Source organism: Schistocerca cancellata, chromosome 8 (assembly GCF_023864275.1).
Source record: "Schistocerca cancellata isolate TAMUIC-IGC-003103 chromosome 8, iqSchCanc2.1, whole genome shotgun sequence".
Taxonomy (NCBI): domain Eukaryota; kingdom Metazoa; phylum Arthropoda; class Insecta; order Orthoptera; family Acrididae; genus Schistocerca; species Schistocerca cancellata.
In genome coordinates, this window is record NC_064633.1 from 346324646 (window position 1) to 346350332 (window position 25687).

At 43.3% G+C, this 25687-nt stretch overlaps 1 protein-coding gene across 5 annotated transcripts in view; it reads left to right on the forward strand.

Moving 5' to 3' along the window:
* Positions 1–1148: 1148 nt before the first annotated feature.
* LOC126094880 (uncharacterized) overlaps positions 1149–25687 on the forward strand; it is a 127601-nt gene continuing 103062 nt past the window's right edge. For 2 of the 5 annotated variants that reach the window (XM_049909514.1, XM_049909517.1), the window contains exons 1-3: positions 1150–1305; positions 3184–3339; positions 4896–5141. In XM_049909514.1, the coding sequence (XP_049765471.1) occupies positions 5067–5141 (75 nt within the window). In that variant the 5' untranslated portion in view covers positions 1150–1305; positions 3184–3339; positions 4896–5066. Of the gene's footprint in view, positions 1306–3183; positions 3340–4895; positions 5142–25687 lie in introns of all 5 variants that reach the window. The other 3 variants (XR_007521888.1, XM_049909516.1, XM_049909515.1) reach the window with 3 other exon arrangements.

Consider the following 25687-nt stretch of genomic DNA (forward strand, 5'->3'; position numbering starts at 1 on the left):
TTATAAAAAAAAAAAAAAAAAAAAAAAAAAAAAAAAATTCTAGAAACATGAACAGTACTGAATAACATGGCATTCAGATAATTCTTATGACAATAATATTGATTTCCAGATGGAAAAAATTGATCGATTGAATGCGAGGAGAATCACATGCTTCAATTCATTAGTAAAGACACAAAAAGAGTCCACCTTCTCTACAAAACAGTCTACTGACCGTAATGCAATACGACTCAAGCTTGTGAGACAGCCACATGGATTCGAACTAACAATTGGCCTAGGACATATACACAGACGAACGGCAACAGTTGTTTTGCTGGTAACAGTGTGTAACAGAAATGCCAAAAAATGTTTACTGGAAGACACGCCACGAAAGAAGTATTGTAGCGACTTGTTAGAAAAGACCAACAATCGACAAGGCAAAGAAACTGTGCTAATTTTCAAAATCTGTTAATATGTACTGCTCGCTCGGTGATGAAATACGAAAAGCTCGCACAGAAGTGTGTTAGCAACCATTCTTGCGAGCTCCGTCCGACAATGGAACGAAAGCTTATTTTGCAATATTCATCCTCGCCGAGAAACTCTGCATCGGCGTTTGCGTTTGACTGTGAACGTCACCAATCGCTCGTGAAAAATGGAAATAAGACCATACATTCTAAATGAGCACGTATCTTTTGATGCTACGAACTCGATACATACAAAATTTAACTACAATTAGTATAATACAGTGAATGTCAGTTACCAGCTTCATACCCAAAGCACTTTACATTCTTACCACCTACAAAGGTATTTAATGACTACACACAAGAAATCATGGTTTTCCGAAAATACTGTTTACATAAGATAACATGGGTTTCCATGACAACAATCGGCCCAATTTTTTTTATTATTATTTCTTGCAGCTCTTCATTACTGCTACGGTAAACATTGTGCCCTGAGCTAAATGTTTGGTGCTATTGATTAGTTATGCCAGAGTAATAATTGACACTTAAAGATTCCTTTTGGCTATTGAAATCTAATGTATTGTTTTAAAATTACTGAATTGTAATAAATGTGCAGGCAAAACGTTATCAGAGATAAGTGCTGTCAATGCTCTTAACGCCTGACTTTACGTAATGGTTGTTTATCTCTGATATGCAGTAGAAATAATGCAGAGAGATACATTGTATTTGTGTAATGTGTAGTGCTACAATGTTTATGTAAGTGTGTGTTTTACAAACATTATGCAGTGGTGTGGTTTCGGTACGCTGTCTTTTAAAGCATGTGTAACATTTTGGAGTTGGACATGAATCAGAACTCCCTGAAGTATAGGTACGTATCTTTACCAACCGTAAAATCGTAATATGTTTTAGAATAAATGCATATCGAACGCTTGTGATACCTTTGAAGTGAAACAGGACTTATTAAAGTCTTGCTGGGATGATTGTCAGGGTGTTGTTCGAAACTTTGATAGAAAGAAAATTAAAAATCAGTGAGTCATATTGTTGACATACATGCATAACATGAACGATGGACTTTTCTTGGAGATAATGACGTTGTGAAGGTAAGCGGTAGGCTTTCGCAGCTCTTTAAAATATGACTTAAATACATACATCACTTAAATGTATCGCAACGCAAGCTCCATAGTATGTATCATGAAACTAATGATTGTATTCGAAGAATGTTAAACTCTTTTATTATGGAATGGCCTCTCATGAATAATTAACATTTGCTACTCTGATCTGTTTACTTAAAATGAGTGTCGAATGTAGGCTACTTGGTTCGAGTGTATCGCGTTAGGGGCAAAACATTTGGTACGATAATATTCCTTTGGTTGAGACGGAGGAATAAATTTATACGTGAAATTGTGATAACTCGTAAAGTCAGGTATGACATCAGACTTGCAGAATTTCTTGGAGGAAGGGGCGTTCCCCCATGATCAGCGCACCTTCACTGAGCCACATCTTCGACAGGATAGTAATCAACCCGTGAGATTTCCATTATTTTCACTGTGGCTCTTTATGGCTTGACGGAACTGGCAGGTAAATTGTAGGGATAATATATTAGTATTAATCATACTGGATACAGCCGTGATGATAACTGAGTAAACATACAGCTGGTTGGCAGCATCCAATTAACAAATCAGTTTCGATCTCTCTCTCTCTCTCTCTCTCTCTCTCTCTCTCTCTCTCTCTCCCCCCTCCCCACCCCCACCCCCCTCACACACACACACACACACACACACACACACACACACACAATGTCTCGCTTAGCACAATATTATGCACACCACTCTGGAATTTGGGCTCAGAGTCTTATGCAAGAAGAAGAGTCGAGTCTGTCTGCTAAATTACAGCCTCTCCATGAATTGTTGCCCGCGAACAGAAACAAAAAATAATCTTCTCTCAAAACAAATGAAGGAAAATGAAAGAAAATTTTAATTGTCTAATGTTCTTACTACTGTGACACTGCATGGTATTTACAATATTGGAAGTGAGTATGGCTTTTGTTGCTGCATGTTGCAGCACTGTGTGGTGTGGAGGACTTAAGGAGTGTTCACCTCGATCAACAGACAAGACTAGTGGCAGAGCATAGCATCAACTAAGGGTCATTTGAGTTTAAAGAGGCGAAGTCCTGTGTCATATCATTGGTTTATGAGACTCCGTAATCAAATAGATCGTGAAATAATTGTTGATGACAGTCTTTTCAACCAAATCAGCAGTTTCTAGCTAAGATAATGGAATGTTTCACTATCAAAAATTTGGTAAGAAGGCTCCATGATGACAGCTGCACTGGCAGCAGACTGCGGAATGGCAGTCCTATGCATCACACATTTTGCCCTAACTAATGTGTCATCCACCACCAGGAAGAGGCAGGACACTCACTTCTGAGTGCTAATGATTAATTAACCCAATGGTTCCTCAGGAAAGGTCAGGTGTCGGGTGCTTAGGAAATTAGACTTCCTACAAGATCATAGTATTTCACGTGAAAGCAACAAGGAGGACATACCTGATAATCTGAAACTATTTCATAGGTGTAATGTTTTTGTACTGATGGTGACAGGAAGGGCATCCACCCACCCCTTAAATTAACATGCCACATTCTATTAACCATGGCCGACCCTGCATGACTGTGGGACAAGGCTCAAGAAACAGAGAGAGAATGTTTTTGCACTGTGTATGACTTAGTTGCTTCTTGGATTGTTTTCAGACAGTGATGTTGACAACATTATCAACAACAGCTAGGAGGAGGTCTTTGGTAAAAGTTTGCTTACAGTGTACCGTGGCTTTTCCATTGTGTGCTGCTGTTGGTAACGCTTCATGCAATGAATCATTGAAAGTCGACACAACTAATCACTAGTCAAATGTAAGTAGTCAGTGAGATTCTTATTTCTCAATGTTAATAAATGAAATTAACTGGTATTTTGTTCTATTAGATTACAATTCAATCACATCATCAGAATTTTTTGGAATATTTCGAAATAAGACATACAAGTAGTTATTACAATGGTGAGTGTATGCCTTGGGCTGAGCTGTGTATAAGCCTGTTGTAACAATTGCATTTTTCTATTGCGATTCGTAGGCTTCGCCTAATCGCAAGCAGATTGTCACATTCCAACCTAACCTAGGCATCGAGCTACCCAACAGGTCCATCTTTCAGCACATCTAGTTTTCTGCCATTCACATTCATTGCCTTCATTAACACTAAACCAAACCATCACGTTCCAGCTTGACCTAGACCACAGGCTTTTCAACAGATCAGTCTGTCAGCACATTTAATTTATTCCTGGCACCAAAGGGATACGAATATCAGTAATCAACTTTCAGTTCATAATAACCGGGTCAGTAAAAGGTATTTTGTGCTGCCCATATTGAAAACAAATATAATCTATTCGTATCTTCTGCTGAAAGAAACTATATTAGAGTCAGTGATTCTTATTGGCCATCATATACTATCACCTAATTGGGTGTGAACAACAATAACAAATTGCCAACAGCATACAATGGAAGACCTGTGGTATACTGTAAGTGCACTTCAGCCTCATCTGTTTGTGTGATGGTACATTGGTGGCAGAAAATGAGAAAAGGAACCAACAGCTGCTGTGTGTGGAGATTGTGCCAACTGGTCGTATCATCTGTGACCATGTGGACAGCATTAGTGTGTTCGTATTCTGGGCACAGCATACACTGGCCATAAATCAAGAAACATATATTGCATGGATTAACTGAAGCGTTCGATACTGCTTTGCCAACTCTACATCTAAAGTTTCTATTCACATTTGTCAGCTTCACCGTCTAACAATGAAACTGTCACTTTCCAGCCTAACCGACACATAGGATATGCTATAGATCTATCAGTCACCACAATGTTTAGTTAAAAATTTAAAATACGTGCAAAAGAATTATTGCCAGTATTCTGTTTGCACGCACATAACACCACATGCCACTTCATTATTACGTTTTGGGATTAAAATGACATGAGATATTGTAGGTTGACCCCATTCCAGAATTCATTATTAATTTTGTTACCCATATTATTGTAAGGAATGTATCGCATTTAAAAGTTTTCAGTAAGTTGCAACTTTTTTTCCCAAGGTGATTAGTAGTCTTCTAGTTTTGCTGTAACAACTAGGTATTATCACTTTAATATGTTGGTTGCACATTACCCAGAGTGAGGACTAAGAGACAAACCTAAGGACCAAGAAAAAATTGTGTGCTGTAGTTACCAAGATCTTTTTAGTAAGAAGTACTTGAGTCTCAAAGCCTTGGAACTGTACTACTGTGACTTACTTAAGTCATTGAGTTGGTACTAATACAAAGAACATGGGTACTCTATAAATTTAATGTTGTTGTCAATCAAATAATTGTAGCTGAAATAATATTAATCTTAATTTTCTTTGTTAATAAATTTTGTATTTTCAGGTGGGATGTCAATTGGGAGACCTCTCTAAGAATATATTTCTAGTATGAGGGAAGAAATTTCTTTCCTATAAGATGATCAGCTAGTTGGAGTTTTTACCTCGTTCACTTTGAGAGGTCCTAGGTCCCAGGGGCTGCAAAAGATCTAGCATCAGCAGTCAAAACAGCTCTAACATGCAGCAACAGGGGAAGCCACGGTTTCTTAGATATCATCAAGGAAGTGTTCGTGGTGTTGCCTTCAGTCCCAGGGTAAGTAATATGTTGCAAAATTGTATCTATGTTGCTGTTCACATTTTGTAACTAGAACTGTGTGTGAAAGCATGTTTTTTTGGTGTTTCATGTTGTCTAAAACTAACAAGGAGAGGCCATGGCATTGGGGTCACAGATTTACTAGACTTTGTACACCTTTAGTAGGCCATTAAAACAACATAATGTGCAAGTAGTAAGGTGCACTACTCTAGCAATTTGAGAAAATCGCAAGAGAAGTTTTACGCATCTGTTATGTGGACTATGTATCTGTGTGTATCTTCTAGATGTTATAGAGTTCATGGTGTTCTTGTAGTTAGTGTTAGAGGGTTTGTTAAACAAATTTCTATGGCGTGATGGTTTGACTCCCCCTCAAATATAGCTTCTAATCAATATTTTATTTTACATCACTGGTCATATTATTTAATTTGTATTACATTTGAGAGGTAGTATAATTATAAAAAAGATTTTTAATTAAATTTAATTATTATTACTATCAACAAGTAAACAAAGAAACACACAGAATTTTCCATGAAAATTTATGCCTGTCATGATTTGCGAAATTACTTATACATGCAATCTGGTAAAGTACCCAGAACTACCTTGCATCTTGACACTTCAAGCTGCAGAGACAGAGGCAGGCCAGATTTGGCAGTTAACCTGTGCAGCGATGGGATGTTGCTAATGTAGCAAGAAGGAATAATGTAGGTGCAATTTTTTTGAATATCACAGAATTTACACTTGTACTACAAAAATGAAGGTGACTACTTGTTCCTCGACTACTGCAGATAATGAATGTCCCGACAATTCGAATTGTTGCATCATCCATGACCCTCTTGCAAAGTGCGAACACTAACCACTTGACCAAACAGACATCTTAGGGCCAGCATCTTCACATAGATACATGGGATACATAATAGATGCGTACAACTTCTCTTGCGATTTTCTTGGAGTTGACAGAGCAGTACACCTTTCTACTTGTACGTTGTGTTGTTTTAATGGCCTACTAAAGGTGTACCAAGTTTGAAGTAAATCCATGATCTCGGTGTCGTGGCCTCTCATTGTAAGTAAAATATTTGAAAGGGATAGTAGCTGAAATAATGAATTAAAATTTGTGCCAAGGCCAGTGCTTTGACCGGGTCTCCTGCTTACTGGGCAGAAGTGCTAACCACTAAATCATCTGGCAGGTTTACTAACCACTACATCACCGTGGTATTGTGGCTCACTCAGCTGCGTGGACTACTCTAGTTCACTGCCCTCCCTAACACACATCTCAGTTCATGCCTTCAGATCATTATCCCCTTCTTGAATCGTCAGTTTTGCCGTGACTCTCACCTATGCCTGAGGTGCAGGCAGAATTTCCCTATTACGTATGAAGGGAGGGTGCTATTCCGAATCAGAGAGCCTCGGAAATACTGACAATGTACGAAGGGGAAAATTGGCTGAAGATGTGAATTGAAGTTTGTGTTAGAGAGGACATTGTCTGCGCAGCTGTGTGGGCCACTATGCCACGGTGGTGCAGTTGTTAGCACATCTACCTCATAAATAGGAGACCAGTTCAAGTCCTGGCCTTGGCACAAAGGTGTACATCACTTTACTTCCCTTCAACTTCTATCGATATGGAAGATAACGTTGAAATTCATATGACTCCAGGAAAATGTAATTCCATCAGATCAATAAGTAAAATATTGTATGAGGTTAATGGATGACAGGTGTTCAAAAAACACACACACAAAAAGAATGTTCATGAAAATATATACATGGGTAATTGAAGAAAAAATCAGATGTCTTTTTGCAGTCGTAATTGTCAGTTGACCAAAGATGAGAATAATTTTTTGTACAATTTGGTGTAAGCCACGTAAACTGTGTTTTGTGTGTTTTTGTATTTTAAATGTCTGAATGTTATGTTATTGAGGCAGAGGTTGAAAACCATCCTGACTTTTATCAAGAAGTTTCTTGAAAACTACCAAAAAATCCAAATACCATCTAGTTAGTGTATGTGACCAGTGGTCATTTACATTAATTCAGTACCCAGAACACATTTGGCCATGGCTCGCCATTCTTTCGTGCAAGGTAGTAAGCTACACGTTGAGCTGAACAACAGTCAGGCATTATGCCTTTCACTATGTCTCCAGCTTTTCTCCTTCCTTCTGCATTCTACTTTACCTATTTAATTCCTCCCTTTTTTATCACTTGTCTACTGTTGTATTCCTTCTGTGTTTTATCTCCTCCATACTCTTTTTCTCTTGTTTAGTTTTTCATCTTCTCATTAAACCTTTCTTATGTCACGCCCTAAATATATATCTAAGCCATCCTGTCTTGTTTCCAGTTAATATTTTCAAAGGTGCTCTGTCTGTTGCAGTACTATCTGATCCTATCAGAAACATTGATGTGAATGTTGTCATTAATTTGGGCTAAATTCTAGCTCAGGGCCAGCGGCAGTTAGTGTTTACCTATTCATAGGTTTGCAATGCGTCAGTTTCACGTAGCCAGTGAGATGATACTTTCATACAACCATTGAGAGGCAAGATGAGAGGCAATGTATCTCTAGTGCTGAAATTGAAACCAGACACAAAAATGTATCAGATGCAATAGTGAAATGGCTCTTAAATAGTCAAAGATTTGTGTGGATGGAATCATCTGAATGTGCAGAAAAAGCCGCGGATTTTCTGAGTGTTCTATCAGAAAGAATTCTTGATTTTGTGGAAGCTAGATAAAAATTATTACCATTTTGCAAATTATGTATTTATGAGTGTAAATCAAAATTTACATCCCGAGAAGTGGATTTGATCAAACAAACCGTGGTGGACTGGTGACACTTTTGTTGAGAAGTTTGTGGAAATCTGCCTGTGACAGAGGGAGAAACTGGATGGTGAAGGACAGATTGTTAAAAATCGATGAATCTCAGTTTGGCAAGTAATAGTTTGTATGAGGAAACAGAGAACAAGAAGACAAGTGTTTGATGGTATCAAACAAGATACATACAAATGTCTTTCTGCATTGTGCCTAAGTTTTCAAAAGCTGTTCTCTGAAAAATTGTTAGACAAAATATTTTCTGCAGACAACGGTGATTTTAGACTGTTTCTCCACATACAGACACCTGAAAATGAATGTTTCCAGCACCTTACTGTCAATGACAAATTGACTTTAAAGGCTACGAAGACATTTGCCCATACAGGTACTACAGAGGTCACATGTGCTGCAAGTACATGGTCCCTGTTTGGCACAGGACAGTGCAATACATTTTTTGAACACACTAGGTTTTTTTAATAGCATAGCATTAATTGTTATTTGTGAAATGAGAAAGAATTCCATTAATAATCTTCTTTGACACAAGTATTTCATTGCTGCTGTCCAAATATATTATGAATGTGAAGTTAAAGTTAGATTTGGGGTAAAAGCACAGTTTAAATTTCTGCGAGTGAAACAAGCAGCAATTACATTCATAATCTTGTTTGTCGAAAATGTTTCACAGTTTTTTCTAATACATCATGGGTTATGAGGCGGTCCATTTGTTTGTAAATACTAGCACAATTTAAATAGTGGCAATTCAAACAAATAACAGTTAAATTTATTATCCTCATTCACAGCAGTGTTTCAGTCTTTCTTCCAAATGTATTACTTTGAAACATGTCATCTGCCTTCTCTTGCATTGGCTGCATAGCACGAACAGTTGACACATCCTCTTTCGTTTCCGTGCTGACAGTGTTCCTGCATGAAACACTTAAGTATGCCACTGGCCCTCTTCTAGTTGGTTTTCAAAGCAGTCTTTCTTTCAGATTTTGGAGAATGCATTCTGGTTGTGAAAACTAGCAGTTTTATTTATTTTGTCTCTTTGTTGTACTGGTGTCACCAATTGTTTTAGAGTGTAGGCTTTTTATTCACTGTTGTATAGATAATTGAGAGAGGGTGGAGGGGCGGAGGACGATGAGGAATGAAATAATATGTATTTGGGTAGAGTGTGGATGATCCTTTTTAATTGTTATTTTATTAATTAGAAAATACCTTTTTATTTTGGTTTTTAGTAGTCACATAATGTTTTGAAATGGCTACTATTCATTCATTTGTTGCAATGAAGTGAAAAAAATGCCCAAAGGACATCTCTAGATATAGAGAGCATTTGTTTAATTACTATAGGTTGAGATTGATGATAGCATGGTAATATTTTGACTATGGATCGTACAAATTTGGAAGCTGGAAGCTGTATAGATACAAGTTGCATACTCCATTTTGAATATGGGGCTATTCAAAAAGATGGATCCTAATACATAAATTTTTATTTCATGAAAGAAATGTAAATTTGATGAAATAATCTATATGTTGATGGAAACAGGCTGTTTTGAAGATTACAGACATAGATAATGAATGTTCAGAAAAGTGAGAAAAATGGTAGTCAAACTCATTCAACATGCAGACAGTTATCTCATGTGTCACCGAGTTCCCTGCAGGTTTTATCCTGTCCCACAGGTCAGCCAGAGTTTTTGATAAAGTTTGAGTGTAAACTGCTATTTATACAATTCCCAATGGAAAAAAGTAAAATGCTTTGAGATCAGGAGATCTCTTTGGTCAGAATGTAAGGTCCAGGTGGTCTTTTCCCATGTGACCCATCTATTGCTGAGGAAGGCATTGATGGAGATTGCAATAAAGTACAAAGCATGTTTTGTTTTGCTGTCTCTCTCATGTGGCAATGTTTCAGTGGGTTTAGCAGAGTTTGTGTGTAAACATTGTATCCATTCAGCTTTCCTCTAAGATGAAATGTCACATTTCACTAATAATTAAATGCAGAACTGTTTCATCCACCATTTTTCTTACCATGTCACCACAAAATTTAATAAGCTTTACTTTTTTATTTTCAACGAGAGCTTACACAGGTTGTAAGTGGAATGGCTTATACATCCTTACAGTTGATTGAGGTATTCACTCTACTGATTGACTTAAATTGGACTGTGTACAAAACTTTCTTCACTTTGTCTTGTGTCATCGTCTGACATCTGTAGTCTGTTTGCTTTGTCCTTTGCAGAGATGCCTTGTTTGTGGAAATGGCTTAAAGTAATATCTTATGTCATGTGGAATAATCGGGTCTACTGCCAGATGTTTGTGTCTCAGGCACAATATTTCGGCCACGTAACTCGTTGCCTTCTTCAGGTCTCAGGTCGCACCTGAAGAAGGCAACGAGTTATGTGGCTGAAATATTGTGCCAGAGCAACACAAACATCCAGCAGTAGACCCGATTATTCCACATGTCAAGATCTTGCCGGAAAAGCCTGAAGAATTACATAATATCTTACGCTTTTCATAGGTGGTGGTTCAGTGTCAAATCAGGGACAAAATGCCGTCTTCACTAAAATTGCCAATCAACTTTTTCTGAACTCAAGAATGCAGAAAACCTAATATTGCACGGTAGTCAAACTATTGGTGTGAAATCTGCAAAACATTGAAAAGTCCATGTTAGAGATTTTAGGATGATATCAAATGGTAGGCATTTTTCCTTTTTGAGTCTCATATGGTTTGTGGGAAGAATGACTTTTAAAATGCCTCTCTGTGTGCTATAATTAGTCTTAATTATGTCTTCTTGATCCCTGTGGGAGTGATACATAGGGGCCTGAAGAATTTTTCAAGATTCTTCCCATAATACTTCTAATTGAAATTTTGTAAGTTTGCTTTTGTGTAGTGATTTGTGTCTGTGATATCAGGCTTTTCAACATTTCTGTAACACTCTCCAATGAGTCAAAAAGACCTGTGAGCATTTTTGCCACCCTTTTTTGTATGTATTCAACATCCCTTGTTGTTCTATGGGCCCACGCACTTGAGCAATATTTTAAGACGGGATGCATAAGTGTTTGAGCAGTTTCTTTCGTAGACTCATTGCAGTTCCCCAATACCCTCTCAGTGAACCAAGGTCTCCCACATACCTTACCTATGACTGAGCCTATGTGGTCATTCCATTTCGTGTCCCTAGAAATTGTTGTATCCAAGTATTTGTATGAGTTGACTGAATCTAGTTGTGAATTGTTGATATAAATGGTTAATATTTTTTCCCCCTTTTGTGAAGTGCATAGTTTTACATTTATAATGGCAGTCTTTGCGTCTCTTAGAAGTCTTACCAAGAACTGACTGAATATTTCATGCAGTGGAAAGTTCTCGCTGGAATAATGACTATATGGAAAGGTATATTGCTACTCGCCATGTAGATATGCACAACGAAAAAGGCTGCTAAGGTATTAAGCTTTCGGACCAAGTTCTCCTTCCAAAATAGAAAACACAAAACACACACACACACACACACACACACACACACACACACACACACACACACACACACACACAAAAGCACAACTCGCACACAAATAACCACTGTCTCCAGGCTTAAGCGGCTGGAAACAGTAGTCGTGTATGCAAGTTGTGAATGTGTGTGTTTTCCATTTTAGAAAGAGGTCTTTATCAGAAAGCTTAATATTTTAGCAATCTTTTTCATTTGCCTCTGTGCGACACAATGCCATCTCTATGTGGTGAGCAGCAGACTGTTAGTTGAATATTTCACCTGTCCCCCACCCTCAACCCCGCAGATGGTGCTTCTTTATTGACACACACATCATCTGCAGAAAATCCAAGGTTGTTATTAATATGGTCTGTCAGGTCATTAATATAACATGAACAACCAGAGTTTCAAAGCAGTCAAACCTCTCTTGACACGACTGAAATTATACAATGGAAAGTCCACTTTGGATCGTGATCTGGACTCGGGCCCAAGGCATCCTACCCTCATTGCTTCACAACCTTAACACCTTCTCTTCCATCTGATTCACCTGGTCCTCCTCAACCCAGCGTGCCACTTTCCTTGATGATGTTGACCTCAACTTCTCTTATTGCTCCATCCACACCACTCTCCACATTAAACCCACCACCCACCAACAGTACCTGCATTTCGACAGCTGCTGTCCCTTCCACATCAAAAAATGCCTCCCATTCAGCCTGCCCACCCGAAGCCAGGATATATGAAGTGACAAGAATCCAGTATGCTGAAGGTCTCACAAGGCCTATTGCAGACAGGCAATATCCCACAGACCTAGTTTGCAAACAGATTTCCCATGCCATATCCCAACATACCTCTAATGCTCCCACCACCTCCAAGGATGATATACAAAGGAACACCCCTTTGTCACCCTTTAGGACTCCCTATGCCACTCCCAATGACAACTCCTTACCTTTTTGTGGAGCGAGCAGGTCTTGCACCTGGGTGTTCTACAGGGATCCACCTATCCAGCACTCCCTATCCCAGTCCTGTCACAGGCACAGGCTTATCCTACCCCATCAGAGGCTGGACAACCTATGAAAGAATCCATTTCATATACCAGCTCTACGGTGATCATTGCACAGCTTTTTATATTGGTATGGTCACCGATCATCTGTCCCCCAGGATCAGTGGCCACTGCCAAAGTATGACCAAGAGCAAACTGGACCACCCCGTGGCACAGCATGCAGCTTGACGTAACATGCTTGATTTCAGTGGCTGCTTCACATCACAGGCCATCTGGCTCCTCCCTTCCACCACCAGCTTTTCTGAGCTGTGCAGATACGAGTTATCCTTACAACCCATTCTCTGCTCCCAAAATCATTTCACCCTCTCTGGCCTATCATCTTCTCCCACTTCATGTTCCCTCACCATCATTGTCTGCTGCTCTCTGCAGAAACATGCACCGGTATTTTCCCCTTCTCTGCTCCTCTTATTTTCCACTTCCCATCCTCCGTCCCTCAGCATTCCTTGCCTGATGGCTGCAGTGTTTTCACTGCAGAGATGGTGGCTGTATCTCGTGTTCTTGAGCACATCCGTTTATGCCCTGGGGAGTTGTTTCTTCTGTGTACTGACTTCTGAGTAGCCTACGAGCTGTCGACCAATGCTACCCTCGTCATCCTTTGGTAGCGACCATCCAGGAGTCCATCTATGCCCTGGAACGGTCCAGTCGTTCAGTGGTGTTTGTGTGGACCCCAGGACACGTCGGAATCTCAGGCACCGAACTTGCTGACAGGCTGGCCAAATAGGCTACACAGAAACCGCTTATGGAGATCGGCATTCCGATAACTGACCTGGGTTCAATTTTACGTCGCCAGGTTTTTCGGCATTGGGAGATGGAATGGGATAGTCTCAGTATGCACAACAAACTGCGTGCCATTAGGGAGATTACGAATATGTGGCAGTCCTCCATGCGGGCCTCTCGCAGGGACTCTGTGGTCCTCTGCCTGCTCTGCATTGGCCACACTTGGGTGACCCACGGCTACCTCCTGCGCTGTGAAGACCTGCCTCAGTGTTGGTGTGGTGCCCGGTTGACAGTGGCTCATATTCTGGTGCACTGTTCCACTTTGACTGCCCTGTGACAAAATCTTCGGTTACCGGACTCGTTGCCGCTGATTTTATCTGGCAATACCTCATCGGCTGATTTAGTTTTACGTTTTATTTGTGAGGGTGGGTTTGATCATTTGATCTTAATTTTAGTGTATGTCCTTTGTCCCTCTGTGTCCTCCACCCTAGTGATTTTAGGATGGAGGTTTTAATGTGTTGCAGGGGGGCTGGCTTCTCCTTTTTATTCTCATGCTCAGCCAGCCATGGTAATCTGTTTTGTCATGTTAATCTCTTCTAACGGTTTCTTGCGTTTCTGTAGTTTTCTTCTCCCCTTTTTTTCCGTTTAAGTGTTTGTTGCCCTTCCGTCATCATTGTGGTTTTTCCTTTCTCTCCCCTCCCTCCCTCACTCCACTCCACTCCACTCTCTCCACTCCACTCCACTCTCCACACTCCACCTCCACCTGTGTCTTGCCACCAGGTAGTCCCTGATCACTCCACCAGGCAACACTCACGGCTCTCCCCTCACCTGTACCCTTGTATCCCCTCCCCTCCTCTTTTCCCTGACCCACTACAGATCGTGGCTCCCCGCCCCCAATTCAGTTGCACTCTGTCTGGAGCGGCCAGAGGTAGCGGTCGTGCTTAAGATGTGCTTGCTTGTGTGTGTTTTCTTTGCTTTTTGGAAGAAGGCTGTGGCCAAAAGCTCTATGTGTAACAGTCTCTTTGTTGTGCTTGTCTGCAGCTCAGTGTGTCATCTTTATGCCTGAAATTACTTATGCTTATTTCATTGATTCCCCATCTCAGATAATGTCCTACCTATAATTTCTCAATCCATTTACAGATTTTGTACAATTCCATGTATAATTGTACTTTAGCTAATAAATGTTGGTGTAGTACTGAATCAAATGCTTTTTGGAAGTCGACAAGTTTTGCGACAAGGTGATTTCCGCAATTCGTGGCTTACAGGAGATCGTGTGAGAAATGGTCAAGTTGGGCTTAACATGCTCATTGTTTTTTAAATCTGTGCTTGTTAGCATGTAGGGACTAATTTTGATCAAGACTCCTCATTATATTTGAGCTCAGAATATTTTGTAGGATTATACAACACATGGATGTTTAGAGGACTGGTCACCATGTTTTGTTTACAAGATCTGCTCTGTATTATGGCTAAAATGGGAGATAACTTAGCTACAAATTTGTACACCTTCTGAGAGGGCCCTCAAGCCTTGTTTAATTTGAGTGACTTTAGCTGATTCTCAACACCACTGATACTAGTATTTATATCAATTACGTCTTTACAGTGGTGCAAGAAGTAAACTACGGCTGTACATTTGTATCTTCCATTTGAAAACAGAGTTCAGCATTTCTTCTTTTGCTTTGCTACCATCAATTTCAGCTCCTGTCTCACCATGATCATATGGACACAACTTTGGTGCTACTGACAGCCTATGCAATCTGTAGGTTTTGTGAGAGATCGTGTGATAAGATTTTGCTGTGGTTGTCTGAAGGTTCACACATCATCCTCTTGATAGATAATGCACTTCATTCAGCATCTCCATATCTACAGCCCTTGGTTTGTTTTATACCTGTTATGCACAAGCCATTGTTTCTTTAGAAATTTCTTTAAAGTAGCTGTATGAGTCCCTCTTCTCATCATCTGTTCATCTAGGTATATAATTATCAAATGTATAATCAGCTATCGATTTAAACTTGCACCGCAGTTCAGGGGTGAACATTTTGAGTTCCTCTTTGAGAGTGGCGAGACTGCCTTTTTACTCAAATTACTAAATATGTAAATCATTCCACTTGTTCAGCAACTCTATGTGCATTAGCACGCATTGTTGCTACAATTGCTTCATGGGCACTGATTCCAGTTTTGATATGGACATGAGGTCGGTTCTATTTTTATCCATTAAGTCTAATATATTTCTGTCATGAGTGGCTTTCTGAGCAATTTGTAGGTCTCGGAGAAGGTATTTAGTAATGTCTTACAGGAAGTCTTTTCATTCTCAACACTAACAAACCTGTAATTTTCCCAGATAATTTAGATGATAAGTCTCCTCCAATGTTGACATTATGATACTTTCATTCTAGCTAAGTAAGTTTATGTCCAACTTTGTTTCCCAAGTCTTGTGCGCGCGCGCGCGTGCGCACACACACACACACACACACACACACACACACACACACACACACACACACACACACACTCTCTCTCTCTCTCTCTCTCTCTCTCTCTCTCTCTGTATGCAGCTTCAGTTTGAGTTGAGAGTTCAGATATACTCTTAGATTTGCCACAAAACATCTCTCTGTTGCCAATTTCGATTATTAGCTAGCTTTTTGTAGCTAGTAGTATGTGAGCTCCACAGCTTTGTAGGATTGATGGCAACTCTAGTACCTTGTTGCAAATGCTTTGGCTGTGGTCACTAGAATTGTAATCATTTTATCTGGGGACTGCTTCTTTGAATCTTACTGAAATCTCAAATGCTTCAGGTTATCCTAAAGTTATCATTATCTGGAAGAGAGAGGGTGTTATCTAAGGTAAGAAACCCTTGTATGCACTCCACACACAGACAGCCATCTGCGTAGCAGCCTTTGATGTGTGGTACCCCTCTCACATACTTAACAGGGACCTTACGATTCTCAGCCGTATTGTGCACATCCAGTAGTCACAGCTTAGCTTGTCATAGAAACTTCAAACTCTCTGGTTCAGGCCTTATACTCTACTCAGAACCAGAGGGTACCTATTATTTCTGGGAATAACACTGTAGATTGTGAACTTGATTGAAACTCCATGAGCAAGGCTGGTCTTGTCAAACCTCTCTGCCAGTTGATGGGATGATCAAAGTATGATCTCGGAGTCTGGATGACAGGCATCATGTGTTCCAGCATGGGACACAATCTGCAGTTGGTTGCATCTTTTTCATTCACTAGGTACTGGAATAGCTCTTCATCATATTGAATGAGCTGTCAGCCATACAGAAAGAGGGCACAATGTAATTTTTCCATGTGTTGTGGCCATGTACTTAAGGTTTACCATTATTTTCTGTGAATTTAAGTATCAATATATTGAAGATTCCTACTGTTTGGTGCTCTCCTTGACACAGGACACTGCAGGTTTGTAAACGAGTGAAGTGTGACTCATTGGCTTGGGTTTATTTTAAGTGGAAGACAGCAAGTTGAACCTTTTGGGTAAGGAGACAGGTGTAATACCATGAGTCTCTGGTCTCTGCTTCCCCTGTACAGTGCCTGTGGACCTGTTACTGTCAAATGGATTGTACAGTCTTGTACCGTAGGGAGCAAGTGAGAGGGTTTTGTTTGGTAGCCGGCATCCTCTTTCTACAATGCAAATGCAAACATGAATTAACAGGGTTCTTTATTTACATGAACAGGAAGCTAGCTACTTATCTTCCATAGAGTCCATATGTTGTACAAGCCCTTCAGCAGTGCTCCTCTTGCAGACACAATTGGAAATCTTGCTATAATGTGACGCTACGTACGGTCGTAGCCTAAGCTCGCTCTGCTGGATGAGTGACAGATGCCAAACTAGAATGAGTCAGAGAGAGTGACTGAGATAGTGCATGACTGAGCTAGTGACTGAGAGACTGAGCTAGGGACCATGAGTTCATCAGTGACTGAGACCCTCTGGTCAGCGGCGGCGATCTAAATTCTTGGGGTTGAGAGGGCGTTGTGGCATGTTGCTGGAGAGTGTCTCTTTCGCCTCTCTCCTGATAGGTGCCTACTATCGATCTTCGCACTAGGTCTTTGCCGGCCGGTTTTCTGGTGACAGTTTATGCCAGCACATTGCCCCCCGCCCCCCTCGTTCCACCGCACTGTTGTCGTGTAGAGAGGCTGCGAACGACAATGGGAATGGAGGCAGTACGCTGGACTTACAGATGAGCCAGGAGCTATGACTGTGGAGGACGGTGTACTCCCGACCATACCCTGCTATCTGGCTTGCGAGACAACAGGAACATCCTCCAGAAAACTGCTGCCAGGGCACATGTCCAGGCCTGAGGGTGTGTCCTGGGGCGATGACGGCAACAGCGATGGAGGGTCCAGGCTCATCAGGTTGTCGAGCAGAGACGGTTAAGGCGTGGATGCACCGACCATCCGCTCCTCTTGATGTGCCCTGGTGGCACCAGGGGCAGCTGCGAAGGTTGCCTGGTCCCATGAGGCTGTAGATCTGAGGGAAGAAAAGCAGCAGAATTGTGGGGCCAACGACATGCACAAATTTGGTTCTGCTGGCAGCGCTGCAAACCATCGGGACCTCAATCAAGTGCATAGAAGAACCAATGAGTTCCTGGATCATGCCGCTTTCCCAGCACCATGGTTGCCATAAACCCTGATAAGAACAAGCTCACATGGCACAAAGCGATACTTGTGGACCACTGGCGGCACTGGATGCTGCAGTGGGTGTAGCAGCATTTGATGGTGGCGGCCATGCAGAAATTCCGCCAGAGATGATCCGTCTCATGGGTGGGAGCGATAGGAGGTGAGGAAGAATTACAGTGCCTGTTCCAAGGTGTGGGTGGTGCGAAGCGTGGCCATCTGGTGCTTAAAAGTGCAAACAAAGTGTTCTGCTTCTCCGTTGGACTGGGGTAAAATGAAGCACTTGTTAGGTGACAAATGCCATTTCCTTCACAAAACTGTTCAAAATTACATTAAATGAACTGTGGTCTGTTGTCCGACACAAGTACTTTGGGCAAACCTTCAGCGCAAAATATGGAGGTCAACCCTTCAATGGTGCTACATGATGTGTAGAAGCCATGGGCACCGCAAATGGGAACTTGCTAAAAGAGTCTACCATTATGAGCCAACGAGTGTTCCAAATTGGTCCTGCAAAGTCAGTGTGCACTCTTTGCTGCGGGGATTGAGTCATAGGCCAAGCCGAGAATGTCAGTGGTGGAGGGGATTGTTTTTCCGTGCATGTGTGACACTGTGCCGTCATCTGTTCAATGTGGGTGTCGAAGCCGTGCAAAGTACAGTGCTGTTGCACTAACTGTTTAGTGCGAACAATTCCCCAATGTCCTTAGTAGAGCAATCGTAACACATCCTTTTGCAACACTTTGAGAATAAGCACACATGATTATCCACTGTCATTTTGTACTAGAATCACATCCTTTTGAACTGAAAGGTTATGCCCACATGCAAAATATCGGCACACAATTGAGTTCTGAACACTGTTCAATGAACGAGGCCAAGATGTGTGAATGTAATGCAACAAAATCTTGAGATCTGGGTCTGCTTCTGTGGACTGTGCAATTTTCCTGTATTGCAAGGGAAAATACTCCAGCAGTTAAGAGTTCTGCGCATAGATACGGCAACGAGATGTGGCAGATGCATCAAAATCGGAGTCTGGGCCAATTGGAAGGCATGATAGGGTGTCTGCATTGCCATGCTTTGTCTTAGGTCTGTACATAATTTCATACTGATTGTGCAAAAGCAACAGAGCACAACATTGCAATTTCTGAGCTGTGCGTGCAGGAACTGGCTTTGACGGATGAAATGAGGACTGCAAAGGTGTGTGATCTGTCACTAAATAGAACTTGCGACTGTCACTAAATAGAACTTGCGACCAAACAAATAGTGATGGAATTTGATCACGCCATACACAATTGTGAGAGCTGCTTTTTCAGTTTGTGAATAATTGCCACTTTGAGGCAAAAGCAATGGATCTGTCTTATGCACCAATTCTGTGTGAAAGCACAGTGTCGATTCCATAGGAAGAAGTGTCAACTTGCAAAACTACCAGCTTGACAGGATCAGAATGTACTAAACATCTTCCACTGAGCAAGGCATTTTTGAGTTTCAGGAGTGTGTCTTGACACTCTTTAGTCCACACAAAATGCACATTTTTCCAACACAAGCGATGCAGTGCAGCCGCAATTTGAGCAGCATTCGGTATGAACCAAAAATAGTACGTCATCTTGCCTAGTACTGACTGCAGTTCAGACACGTTGTGAGGAACAGGCAGATCACGGATTGCACACAAATGAGATTGGAGGGGGTGCACACCCTGACTGTTTATCACATGACAAGTTTGAAATTCTTTCCATTCATTGCCTCCTTTGTCTTTTAAAGCAGTTGGAATGGAGTGAGCCTAGAAAAATTTCGGCTGTGCATTGTCTTTTAATGTAACGTAGGCTACAAAGAAATTAGCTTTTCCCACTCCTTCTGAAAATAGTTCAGGAAATTCTTTAAGCAAGCTGGCGATACTTTCTTTTGGTGCAAAAGCCGCTACTGAAAGTATGTTGTCTTGGATGCGAAAGCCAAACAAAGCGGAGGCATCTAAACTGAAAATGTTTTCACTGTCTCTTGATTTCAGCACAGTAAAATCCACTGCCCTAGTGTAGGATTTGTAAGTGGCAGGCAAACTACACTCTCCAAGCACTGGAATTTCCTATCCGTTGTAAGCAGTGAGGTGCTTGCCAGATTTAGAAAGGCTAAGTGAGCCTACCTGTTCATACGTGGCACGATTAAGCAAGGTTACTGAGGCACTGTGTCTAACTGAAAGTTCACACGATGGCCAGCAATTCATATTGAGACAAATAGTTTGTTAGAACCTCATTGCTCAGCACTAGGGTGACAGGGAGGCACAATTTCAACTTTACCTTTGTCAGAACCTGTTGTAGGTTTTGAAAACACAGTGTTCACTATATGTATGTGAGCGTGTTTATTGTGGGAGCAGGCAAAATTGGTGTTTATGTGCTGTTACAAACAAACTGCTTGGACATGACCTTTTCTTCCACACATGTAACACGTTGTGTTATGTGAGGGGCAATCTTGTCTTTGATGGCGAGCAAAACATCTAGGGCAAGACTTCACTAAAGACTTCAAGACTTCACTTCACAGGCCTGGTTACCTGTCTATGTGGCTGTCCGCGTGGCTGTGTACGCCCTTGTTATTGAGGCTGCTTGGGCCAGTCATGAGCAAGGGGTAATTCAACCCGACAAATTGGAGCCTAGTCAAACTTATCAGCCATTATTGCACCCAAATTATATTGCTCTAAGATTAGCAATACTTGGGGAAGTGATGGATCAGAGTACTTTAAGATCTGTTCACGTATTCTACTGTCTTGGACATCATGTATCATGAGATCACTGTAAAAGTTGCGACAGCTACATTTAAATTTACACTTCCTAGTCATGCCTGTAAGTTCTGTGTACCACTGGTGGTACGTCCGTTCCGGCTTTTTCTGCAAGCAGAAGAACTGATATCTAATTGCAGCTACTTGAACTTGCCAGTCGTAATATGTAGTTACTGCAGCAATTAGTTAGTCATAACTGAGTTCAGCGGGAGACACAGTTGGGAATAGTTCTTGTATTAACCTGTGAACACTGGGGACCCCACAATTGAAAAGAAGGATTGTAACTATACAGTACCTTGAACACAATGAACTTCACAGTGTGTTTGGAACAGTGTCAGGTATTCGAGCCATTCCACTTCCATGTTGTTAAATTGCCAGAATGTTGTTATGCTGGTCGGCGGCACTTGTGGGGCTCGTTGGTTGGTCAGTTGTGTGGCCGACACAGCTTGTGCAGCCAGGAGTTGTACCGTCATCAGTAAGGTAGCAATTTGTTGGTTCTGAAACTGAAAAGCTTGTTTTAGATACATCACATTGGTCATCTGCAGCTGAGGTTTGGGGGCAGGGGTTGGAGGTGGCAGGGAATTCATGGTTTACTCAAAGATGTTATAGCAAAAAGCAACCAGAGCCTCTGAGAAGTGAAATTTGATTAATTCCGTGGTTCCCCTCATGGAAATACATGCAAGAACGGAACAACAAATTAGCAAACACTTGAACACAATCACTCCTGAAAGCTAAAACAGAAGAGAAACAAGCAAAATCTTTTGACTAAGTTGATTATCTTCGATCGCCATTGAATTATCCTTGTTGCCACTGTAGTATCCTCGTCGCCACTGTAGAATCTTGTACTGTAGGGAGGAACTGAGAGGATGTTGCTTGGTTGCCGGTATCCTCTTTCTGCTACACAAATGCACATGTGGATTAACAGGGTTCTTTATTTACATGAAAGGCTACTTATTGTCAGTAGAGTGTATGTGTTCTGGTACAAGCTCTTCAGCAATAGTCCTCTTGCACACACTGTTGGAAGCCTTGCTATAATCTTACACTATGTACTGTTGTAGCCTAAGCCTGCTCTGCTGGATGAGTGACAACACCAACCTAGAATGAGTCAGTGAGAGTGACTGAGGTAGTGAGTGACTGAACTATTGACTGAGAGACTGAGCTGGGGGCTGTGAGTTAGTCCATCAGTGACTGAGACCCTCCAGTTTTTTTTTTTTTTTTTTTTTTTTTTACTTTATTGTCATTTTAATGCCTATACAATAAGCAGGCTGGCAGCAGCACACTACGCTGCTCTTCAGCCAAATGAGACAGAAGCACAAAAAACAGGAGAAAAACAGAAAAGTCACAAAATGGTGGGCGATAAAATAGGAGACACAGAGAGACAAGCACGGAGCCGTTCACACTTGACGATAAACCACACTGCAAACTGTTGAGACGACGCACAGACACTGAAGAAGACGATGGCACTGGTGAACAACGGAGCGTGACGGGAAACACTGAACACGAAACACGACGGCACACACAAGACACTGATGGCGGCGATCTCCGGCGCGCGAAAGTCCACGTAGCGTGTGCGAGTCCGGGGACCTGCCAAGAGTGGAACAGGGGGGAGGTGGGGGGAGAGGGGAGAATAGGATGCCAACGGCGGGGGAGACGGGGGCAAGAGGGAGAGGGACAGGGGAGGGGGGGCCCGGGGGAGAAGGGGAGAGAAAAGGAGGAGGGAGGGAAAAAGGGAGAGAAGGGAGGGAGGGTGCCCGGAGGAGCAAGCACGGGAGGAGGGCGGGAGGATCAAAGTTGGTAGGAGGGGTAGATGGAGGGGAGGAGGGCATCATCAGGGAGGGGGAGCTGGCGGAAGCCACCTTGGGAGAGGGTAAGGAGGGTGGAGAGATGGAGACCGGGTGGGACATGAGAGTACAGGCGCGGCAGCGGGCGGGGGTGGGAGAGGATCGGGGAGACGAGCGGGTGGGGAGGATCGAGTTTACGGGAGGTGTAGAGGATTCGTATCCTTTCGAGGAAGAGGAGGAGGTGAGGGAAGGGGATAAGATCATACAGGATCCGCGTGGGGGAGGGGAGACGGATGCGATAGGCAAGGCGGAGAGCATGGCGTTCAAGGATTTGGAGGGATTTATAAAAGGAAGGGGGGGCGGAGATCCAGGCGGGATGGGCGTAACAGAGGATAGGGCGGATGAGGGACTTATAGGTGTGTAGGATGGTGGAGGGGTCCAGACCCCACGTATGGCCGGAAAGGAGCTTGAGGAGACGGAGTCGGGAACGTGCCTTGGCTTGGATTGTCTGGAGATGGGGAGTCCAGGAGAGGCGACGGTCGAGGGTGACGCCAAGGTACTTAAGGGTGGGGGTGAGAGCGATGGGACGGCCATAAACGGTGAGATAGAAATCAAGGAGGCGGAAGGAAGGGGTGGTTTTGCCTACAATGATCGCCTGGGTTTTGGAAGGATTGACCGTGAGCAACCACTGGTTGCACCAAGCGGTGAACCGGTCAAGATGGGATTGGAGAAGGTGTTGGGAGCGTTGCAGGGTGGGGGCAAGGGCAAGGAAGGCGGTGTCATCGGCAAACTGGAGAAGGTGGACGGGGGGTGGCGGCGGTGGCATGTCCGCCGTGTACAACAAGTACAGAAGGGGGGAGAGGACGGAGCCTTGGGGCACACCGGCGGAGGGGAAAAAGGTGTAGGAATCGGAGTTATGGATGGTGACATAGGAAGGACGGCGGGAGAGAAAGGAACCGATCAGACGAACGTAGTTAATGGGAAGGGCGAAGGTTTGGAGCTTGAAGAGGAGACCGGAGTGCCATACGCGGTCATAGGCGCGTTCGAGGTCAAGAGAGAGGAAGATGGCGGAGCGACGGGAATTGAGCTGTTCGGAAAGGAGATGAGTGAGGTGAAGGAGAAGATCGTCGGAAGAGAAGGACGGCCGAAAGCCACACTGGGTAACGGGGAGGAGGCGGTGCTGGCGGAGATGCTGGTGGATGCGGCGGGTGAGGATAGATTCCAGGACCTTGCTGAAGACCGAGGTAAGGCTGATGGGACGGTAGGAGGAGACGGCGGACGGCGGTTTGCCAGGTTTGAGGAACATGAGGATACGAGAGGTTTTCCACAGGGCGGGGTAGTAACCAGTGGACAGGACTACATTGTAGAGCCTGGCCAGGGTGGAGAGGAAAGAGACAGGAGCTTCACGAAGGTGACGGTAGGTGACACGATCGTGACCAGGAGCGGTGTTGCGTTTGGTGCGGAGTGTAGTAATGAGATCCTGTGTAGTGATGGGGGCGTTAAGTTCCGTGTGTGGAATGTTGTCCAAGTACTGGAAACCAGGAGCGAGGGGAGGGACAGAGGTGTCAGTTCGATCGCGGATATCTGGGAAGAGGGAGTAATCGAACCGGGGATCATCAGGGATGGAAAACACATCGGACAGGTAGGAGGCAAAGTGGTTGGCCTTACTAAGGGCGTCAGGGAAGGGGTGGTCATCGTGGAGAAGAGGATAGTAGGGGGAGGGCTTAGTTCCGGTAAGGCGACGGAAGGCGGTCCAGAACTTGGACGAGTTGATGGGGAGGGTAGCATTTAAACGGGTGCATGTCTGTCGCCAGTCCCGGCGTTTCTTAGCCGCGAGCAAATTTCGAATGTGTCGCTGTAGTTGCCGGTGGCGTCGTAGGGTGTCCGGGTCACGCGTGCGGAGGAAGGCACGGTAGAGACGACGGGATTCACGGAGGAGGAGGAGGACGGCCTGTGGTGGTAAGGTAGGACGGTGGGGGTGGATGGCAACAGTAGGGACGTGGGCCTCCACGGCCTCAGACAAGGTCTGCTGGAGAAAGGAGGCGGCATGGGAGACATCATCGGGATGGCGGTAGGCGAGAGGGTGGCTGTCGACCTGAGTGGAGAGGGTATCCCGGTAGGCATCCCAGTTGGCACGGGAATAGTCATGGATGTACTTGGGGGGAGGGTCATGACGAGGGTCGGGGCGGGGGCGACGACCGTCTGAAACGGTGAGGAGGACAGGGAGATGGTCACTACCAATAGGCTCCAGGACATCCAACGTAATGCGACCAAGAGGAGGTTGGGGGAGGAAAGAATAACATCGGGAGTGGAATTGGATTCGGGGCGGGTGTGCTGGGGGATGGGGACGAGGTCGCCTTGAAAGGAGGAGAGGAACCGATGCCACCGCCGCAACTGGGCAGCGGATCCTCCAGTCAGTGGCGACAATCTATATCTTTGTGGGCGAGAGGGGATTGGTGGCTTTTTGCTTGCGAGTGTGCCTGTGGCCTTTCTCCTGATAGGCACACCTGATCCAATGCCTACTATCGATCTTCACGCTACATCTCTGCCAACTGGTGTGCTGGCGATAGCTTACACCAGCAGCACAAGGGCCTATGCTAACAGCACGACATTGCCTGCAGCATCTCTCCTGGGCTTGTGACCATATTGGTTAGATTCCAAGACAACTGGAAAACTGTGACCTGGTCAGATGAGTTCCAATTTCAGTTGGGAATAGCTGATAGTAAGGTTTGAGCGAGACCCCACGAAGCCGTGGACTCAAGTTGTCAACAAGGCACTGTGGCTCCATAGTAGTTTGGGCTGTGTTCACGCGGAATGGACTTGGTCCTCTGGACCAACCGAACGAGCCACTGACAGTAAATCTTTGCGTTCAGGTACTTCGAGACCATTTATAGCCAATCATGGACTTCATTTTTCCAAACAACTATGGAATTTTTTTGAATGACAATGTGCCATGTCACCGAGCCACTAATGTTCACAATAGTTTGAAGAATATTCTTGACAGTTCTAGCGAATGATTTGGTCACCCAAATCACCTGATAGGTATCCCATCGAAAGTTCATGGGACATAATCAAGAGGTCAGTTCTTGCACAGACTCCTGCACCGCCAACACTTTCACACTTATGGATGGCTATATATGCAGTATGGCTCAATATTTCTGCAGGGGGCTTGTTGAGTCAATGAAACGTCAAGTTGCTGCATTACGCCAGACGAAACAAGGCCCGACATTTTATTAGGAGTTATCCCATGACTTTTCTCACCTGAGTGTACATTAGAAAATAAAACAAAGTACACAAAGACTCTAAATGTAATTCCACCATAAAACATTTATGCACAACAAAT